The sequence below is a fragment of the Alexandromys fortis genome, unplaced genomic scaffold, assembly GCF_014885135.2.
Source record: "Alexandromys fortis isolate MF-2015 unplaced genomic scaffold, M_Fortis_MF-2015_v1.1 scaffold_36, whole genome shotgun sequence".
NCBI classification, from domain to species: domain Eukaryota; kingdom Metazoa; phylum Chordata; class Mammalia; order Rodentia; family Cricetidae; genus Alexandromys; species Alexandromys fortis.
In genome coordinates, this window is record NW_026067915.1 from 4,305,141 (window position 1) to 4,313,165 (window position 8,025).

Consider the following 8,025-nt stretch of genomic DNA (forward strand, 5'->3'; position numbering starts at 1 on the left):
TTTTTTTAAGACAGGGTTTCTCTGTAGCTTTGGAGCCTGTCCTGGAACTAGTTCTTGTAGACCAGGCTGGCCTTGAACTCACAGAGATCCACCTGTCTCTGCCTACCAAGTGTTGTGGTTAAAGGCGTGTGCCACCCCCACCCCCTCAGCAACCTGTATCCTCTTTGTGAGTTGTTGTTGACACTGGATCTGTAACCCCTGTGATTTAGAGAAACACTTCCCAGGAACATGCTTGGGCTGTTTGTCTATAGTTTCTGTCCCATGTTCCAAGTGAGCTCCCCATGTGGCTTGAGGGTATTCCTTGATGACTTAGGATATTGTCCCAGGGGTACACTCGTGAGACCCCTTATCAGAGGTCCCGTGGCCCCTCTCTCCCACCCTTAGAATCCATGTTTAGCATCTTCACCTAAGCTTCAACCTTCATTCTTTACCCCACCCCCTACCCCACACAGGCTTTCACTGTGTAGCCTTGACTATCCTGGAACTCACTATGTAGACCAGGCTGACTTCAGAGTCACAGAGATCTATCTGCTTCTGCCTCCCAAGGATTGGGTTTAAAGGTGTGTGCCACTATGCAGGGAAAAGCTCCTGACATTTCTAGAAGGAGATGCTTGTTTTTTCAGAGGTGTTTGACCTTGAGTGGCTACGACTTGACCAGAAGTTGCAGCTTCTGTAGCCCTAGGGACATGGACAACACCAGTCACACTCTGAGACCACAGAGGTTCTTGGTTCCTCCGGGTCTCTGAAGACTGGAAGGGATTTTCTTGGATTGCAAACTCCCTCAGAAAGCAAGATAATAACTTTTGGGAACAAACTCTGGGCTTGAATTCCACTAAATACAGAGTTTAGTTGGCCTTAATGGTGCCTGACTTCCAATACAAACAGTACCCTAGTGGCAAAGGGATCTGAAAGTCTGGCCAGCCAAACTGCCTGGCTTACAGGAGCGATGGGCGCTGTGTATGCACAGGTTGTTCTGACTCAGGCTAGCTGGATGAACACCTCCCCACCCCCCCACCCCCGCCGCACCTTCATCTTGGCTGCAAGGCACAGTAATGGGAATGCTTGTCCATTAGAACCCACAGGGGACAGAGCTAGCCCATCTTGAGTCATGGGCAGAGGTGAAATGCCAGTACTCTGAAGTCTTCTGGTTGGCGTCTGAGGTCTTTTTCCATTTGTCACAACAGTTAGGAGCATGGGGTTGAAGTGAGGTGACCGGGTGGCTGCTGATGTCTACTTGGGGTTCCTGAGCCAGTGGTTATATAGTTTTGCTCGATAGATTATAATAGAAGGCCGTCTGTTGATTGCTTGCCTGTGTCAGGCACGGTATAAAAGGCTTGTCGTACATTATCTAACTAGTCATCCCGGTGACTTTCTGAGGTCAGTTCTATTCTGATCTCCAGAGAGATCACATTTCCAAAGGCAGCTGCAACAATTATCATCACCCTACATGGTCCTACCCAATGTGACCTTGCTAAGGGTCGGGGCTCGCTGGATCTTGCTGCTCTTGTGATCGCTTTAAACAATAGAGTAAGATATTCCAGATGTCCAGGAACTCTAAAGCTAAGAGGTCAGGGCGCTGATAGATGTGTGCTCACTCTTTAAGGGAAGCAGGGTCTACATCAGAAGTCTGACTGAACTAATAACACCACCACAATACCGCAAAGATAGCCATGTGGAGAGGTTTTGAAGCAGGACACAGAGCCACAATTGAGGCATCTACTGTGTGAGCTGAAGAAGTCACTTGTGGGTGTCCCAACCCCAGCAGATATCGTGAGGGATAGGAAAGAGCTGTCTCTGCTGACCGCTGCCTGAATCACAGGACGACGGAGCATATGATTCTGTTGTTTTAAGCCACTGAGACAGCAGGTAGATAGGACAACTACATTAGACCCTTACTAGACAAATGAGAAAATAGAAGTTTAGAGGCTCATGTGACCAGTGAAGAGAGGAGCCTGGGGCTCAAGACCACGATCTAAGAAACACTCCCTGATTTCACAGGACTGTTACATCTCGGAGAAGAGTGGAGGCAGATGTAGACTTCGTGGTGGGTGGTGTTCTTCTAGACCCTGCCCAGCTGTGCCCTTCACTGTACCCATGGAAAAGTAAATATTCTGACTCCCACAGTGGGCCTGGTGTCCCCACCTGCCACTCCTTCACATGCTGAGCCTTGTGATTCTTTAGGTGACATCAATTCCTCTACAGCAGTCAGTGATTCCCTGGGGGCAGAGGCCATGTCTAATTAGTCTTATGTCCCCAAAGCTCTTGCTATAGCTCCTGGGACACAGTGAGTCCTTGTGAGTGATCTAGATATAAAAGCATGCTAGCACACACCTGCACCCACACACTCACACCCACACCCACACTCATACACACACTCACACCCACACCCACACTCACACACCCCCCCACACCCACACACCCACACCACCCACACACCCACACACCCACACCCACACCCCCCACACTCATACACACCCACACTCATACACACACTCACACACACACACACACACACACACACACACACACACTCCAACAATGTTTTGGAGTCAGAACGGAGAAAGAGACGTCATGATGTCCTAGTAGTGCTTCAGTCCCACCCAGACCGGAAGGTGGAGCTTAACTCAGTCATCTTAGGAGCTGTGTCGTGTTGGGTCCAGGATGTCTGTGGATACCTAAATCTACAGATGCAAACTATTTGACTATAACTCTTCCAGAAAATGACATCATGTGTGCATATAACCCACACAACCCTCCTGCATGTTTCCTTAAATCTCAGTGAAGCATCGCTAGATGACTTAAATGGTATACAATGTGCAGTTACATAGATGGTCAGGCTGTTGCTTCGGGAACATTGATAAGAAATAAAGGGTGCACAAATGCAAAACAGGTGCAAAGTTTTTCCTGGATGTTTTCAGCCCAGGCTTGATTGAATCCACAGATGGTGAAACCATGGATACAGAGGGCTGACTGTAATTATTTTAATTACTAATAATTAGTAGTTACAAGGCACCTGCTTGCAAACCACAGCGAGTCTGAGCTTACTAGGTAGGTGTTTGAGGTCGAGGCAAGGATCCTAGAGCTTATAAACTATTCCAGGGCTACTCTCAGGAAAAGGGGGAATGATGGAGGCAAAGGAGACAGGGCAGGAAAGATGCTAAGCAAAGGAGTGACCTCTCTGAAAACTGGTTACTGCCTGATCCTATGGCGAGCTCTGCACAGCTGTTTCCACTTTGAAGCTAGTAAGCTGGGCTTTCAAAACCATCAGTCTGGCGCTGTCTGGGGGCAGGGGCATGGCCTGACTTCTTGGATCAGGCATCTTCTGTTTGGCTGAGAGCAATTCACGGAAGAAGCGGGGCAGCTGGGATGGGGCAGCTGCAAGCATTAGTGGCCAACATTCCCAGCAGTGGCAGGTAAGGGATATTTCTACAGTCCCTGCTGTGCTCACGCCACTAGTTAGGTATGAGGCAAGATTTGATGAGCCCCAGAGGTCAGAAGACTCTTCAGGCGCCAAAACCACATCCTGTGAGAAGGAAGCCCTTTTGCAAACTATGAACCGTCAGACTTCAAACTGACAGTTGAAGAGTTAAACATCAAAACCGCCAAGGCCTTTTTTAGGCACACTCACCAGAGCCCGTAAAGATTCCATCTCAGCCTGGAGTCTCTGCACTTGGCACGAAATGTCATGTAGCTCTATGCTGAGGGCAGCGGCCAGCTTTTCCTCTTGGGTCTGGGTTGCGTGGGCCACTTCTGTCTGTTGCTGTGGAGAGTCAGGACTCAGGGTGAGTGGGGATGAGTTAGAAGCCTGAAGCCACCTTTCCTCCTCAGCCCCTTCTAAACAGACTCTCTGCCAGACTAAAAAATATTCACCTTTTTATAAACCTGCTAACCAATTCATATATAAAAGCTTGTTTTCAACCTTTGATGCCTACAGCTAGAATAATATTTAAAAGATTTACTAAAGACTTGGCAAAGCCCTAGCTCAGTGGTAAAGTACTCACTTAGCTTGCATATGACCCTGGGTTCAGCTCTGAACTCACTCACTCTCTCTCTCTCTCTCTCTCTCTCTCTCTCTCTCTCTCTCTCTCTCTCCCCCTCCCCCTCCCCCTCCCCCTCCCTCTCCCTCTCCCTCTCCCCCCCCCTCTCTCCTGGCAGCAGTAGGAGACCTCCTTTCCTCCCTGTGATCTAATGACAGTTTCCCTGTTTCCAATTTCTTACACTGCCTTTCAGAAGTATTTCAGGCACTGATTAATGGCACAGAGAGTGTCTGAAATCTATGAAAGTATTTTGCTGTTATGTGAGCATTGCAGAAACAAGCTTGCATAAGTGAAGGTGGCTATGCTACCACTAGGTGATATAATCTCACAGGCCCAAGGTTGCATATTTAATCCATCACCGACCACAACATCCATATGTAGTACACAGCTGTATTTATAAGTAAATATTAATCACTGCCTTCTCTTGTTTGCTACAGTACTTACTATATGTTAGAAATCAGTCTCTGTCAGCATATCATAAGGGGATCATAGTCTTCGAGCAGCTACATAGCATTGCCTTGTTTGGAGGTACTGTGATTTCTTTAGAAGTCCCCTGTTGGCGGACGCTTCGATTGTGTCCAGATTTTCCCTGTTTCAAAACCTAACCTTAGATGCCTCATTTTCCATCCAAGAGGGCATCTCTGAAGGATACATCCTTTAGATAAACTGTGTATGTACCTTGTTATGTACCCTCAAACTCTCAAGCCTCCTGCTTCAACCTCCAAGTGGTAAGATTACATGCATGCATCAACATGCCTGCCTGGAACTTTGAAGGATACCCACAAATTATCCTTCGAAGATTTGTAACTCTCTCAACACCTGGAGACAGTTCCAGGTCCCCACACTGTCCTCACTCAAGGGGTTAACTTTATTCATTTTATTTTTATGTGTGTTTTGCCTACATATGTATTTGAGTACCGTGTGCATGCTTGATGCCCATGGAGGTCAGAAGACAGTGTTGAATCCTCTAAAAATGGAGTTACCTATGGCAGTGAACCATCATGTGGTTGCTGGGACAGGTCCCTGGGACCTCTGCGAGAGGAACAAGTGCTCTTAACTGCTGAGCCATCTCTGCTGTCGCAGGTTTTCTCTTTGGATCTCTGTAACTGATAGTCCTTCTAGCCTTTACAAAAATTTTTAAAAATTGCTTTATGTACTCATATTGTGGGGCATGTTTGTGTGTGCACACCTGCCGTGGTTCATGTGTGTGCACATCTGCCATAGTTCATGTGAGTGTGCACGCGTCATGGCTCATGTGGTGGTCAGAGGACACTCTACAGGAGCCAATTTTTCTCCCACCACATGGGTTCAGGCATTGAACTCAGGTCAGCGGGCTTGGTGGCAAGTGCCTTTACCTGCTGGACCATCACTCTGGCCCAGCCCCCTTTCATTGTATTAACCAGTGCAGCTGCGATTGTGACTAAGAGGGGGAGATCTATGTTCTGAATCATTTTTCCAGAACAAGATGGAGGGTTCTGATTCCTCCCAGTGCATTCAGGGGAGCAGGTCCTCTGCTGGTGGATGATAAAATGAAGTAATCTTTCCTTGGTGCCCTCTGATGTATTATTTCTGAGCCAATGCTGGAGGCAGAAAGGTCGAGGAAGCTTCTGTCTTCTCTGCTGGGTTCCTAGCTTCCTTAAAGTACCACTTGCAGCCACCACATAGGAATATTGATGGAAGTACGCACAGAGCCTTCCGAGCTAACCGTCTGCCTAAGGAGTCTCCATCAAGATGCTCCTATCAGTAGCAGGAGCACTAATCTTTGGGAGACAGTTCTTACCTACACCATGTGAGCTCTGGGGATTGAACTTGGAGGGCTCAAGTTTGGCGGAAGTGCCACCTGCTGAGCCATCCCCATAGTTCTTAAATATAACTGGGGCTGTAGCTCAAAGGGAAGGCACGTGCCTAGAATGTGCGAAGTCTTGGGTTTGACCACTACTATCACAAAAAAAGTAACAACTATCAACAAATGAGCTTGTGAAGTCCACTATGCATTGAATACAACAGCTGCTGCTATTACTATAAGTAGTTAATACCATGAGTAATTAATATGTCTTAGGCTCTTATTCTATGCCATGGATAACTCTAAGTTCATTATCGTATCCATTCTCTACAACCTTGTGAAATCCCATGCCATTATTATCCTCAGCCAACACAGGAAATGAGGGCACAGAGCCTAAGCGCTTGCTCATGATCCTATGGTCCCTAGGAGTCAGAGGCAGCTGTGCACCCACGGCAAGCTCTCAGCCCTGTCAATGCAGCTGTCTCCGCCAGCCCGTTGACTTAAGATCTTTGATACTGGAGATGGCCTCCTCTAGATTTTCTTGGATCACCTCATCTTAATACACTAATGGACTTCAGGACCACTTGGGGGTCTGAAAATGGAGGCTGAGGTGCAGGAGGCCCCTGAATGGTGCTTGGGAGTCTGCATTGCTCCCTCTCAGGGATGCCTGGTCCCTGGGATCAGAGCTCTATGTGGCTAAAGACATCCTCACACACCTTACACAGAAGATGACTGAACCAGTAAAATGGGAACAAAGCGAGATTAGTCAGTTCTATTACTTGTTGCCTGTCTGGTGGCTGAGTTTCACAGCCTGGCTTTCTGCTGAAAGGTAAAATTACCAAGTATTCCAGAGGTTAGAAAGATCTGCCAGCACTAGCCAGAAGCTTTCTTCTGGGCGAAAGTTGGAAGAAGGAAAGAAAGAATTTCACTTCATCACTATTACTCCAGCATCATTTACTGTTGTAACCCTGATCTTCAAATCATAGCACGTGAGATGCCCACAGCTAATCGCTTCAACTCCTAAAAATATCACACATTCTTCTCCGATGGCTCCTTAGGATGCTGCTTTCTGCAGCTGCAATCATTCCGTTTCCATTTCGCCTCACGCCTGAAGATTCTCCGTACAGACTCAACAGCAGTCTTGTGATCCCAGACCCCGAGGAGGTGGGATTCAGTGTATTTGTTTAGGGTAATATGAACCTCTTGGCTCCTTTTCTGGGTCGGCAGAGCATGCTGACATTTTGAAATATGATGGAGATTTTCACACTCAAAAATTATAATCGTGGGCCTTGAGAGATGGCTCAGTGATTAAGAGCAGTTATTGCTCTCGCAGAGGACCCAGATTTGGTTTCAAGTACCCTCACAGGGGCTAATAATGCCCTCTTCTGACCTCCACGGGCAAAGCGGTACACATACATGCATGCAGTTAAAACACCCATGCATATAAAGTAAAATAAAAACGTCTTTACAAAATATAGCTGGGAATGGTGGCATATACCTCCAGTCCCAGCACTTCTGAGGCAAGAGTCAGTGAGTTTGAGGCCAGCCTGCTCTACACAGTGAGTTCCAGGTCAGTCAGGGCTACATAGTGAGATCTTGTCTCAACACACACACACACACACACACACACACACACACACACACACACACACACCACATGCACACACAATCATGGCTGGGCAGATAGCTTAGTCAACAAACTGGTTGTTACAGAAGCATGATTGATGGAGGTGGGTCTTGTAATAATAAAGAAACTGCCTCGGCCCTCATAGGACAGAAAATTAGGTAGGCGGAGTAGACAGAAGAGAATTCTGGGAAAAGGAAGCTTAGAGAGGAGTCGCCATGATGCTCCCACTCCAGACAGACGCAGGTTAAGATCCTCTCTGGTAAGCCAGCTCATGGGCTACACAGAATATTAGAAATAGGTTAGAACAATATGTAAGAGCTAGCCAATAAGAAACTGGACCTAGCCGGACCAGGCAGTGTTTGAAAGAATACAGTTTCTGTGTAATTATTTCTGGGCATAAGCTAGCCATGCGGGCGGCCGGGTGCCGGGGACGCAGCCCTGCCGCCTCTCCTAATTCAACAGATGGCGCCCAGACGTGATGGCTAAATCCACTTAAAAACCTGAGAGGGCTTAAAAAGGAGAGAGAGAGAATTTAAGACAGCTTTTTGCTGTTTCTGGGTTGCGTGCCGCAAAGAAAT

General features: G+C 47.4%; 1 protein-coding gene across 1 annotated transcript in view; it reads right to left on the reverse strand.

The window, feature by feature from the left end:
- Bfsp2 (beaded filament structural protein 2) overlaps positions 1 to 8,025 on the reverse strand; it is a 58,167-nt gene that overhangs the window by 6,895 nt on the left and 43,247 nt on the right. Inside the window, exon 5 of the mRNA XM_050139510.1 lies at positions 3,629 to 3,760. Coding sequence (XP_049995467.1) covers positions 3,629 to 3,760 — 132 coding nt within the window. The remainder of the gene's footprint in view (positions 1 to 3,628; positions 3,761 to 8,025) is intronic.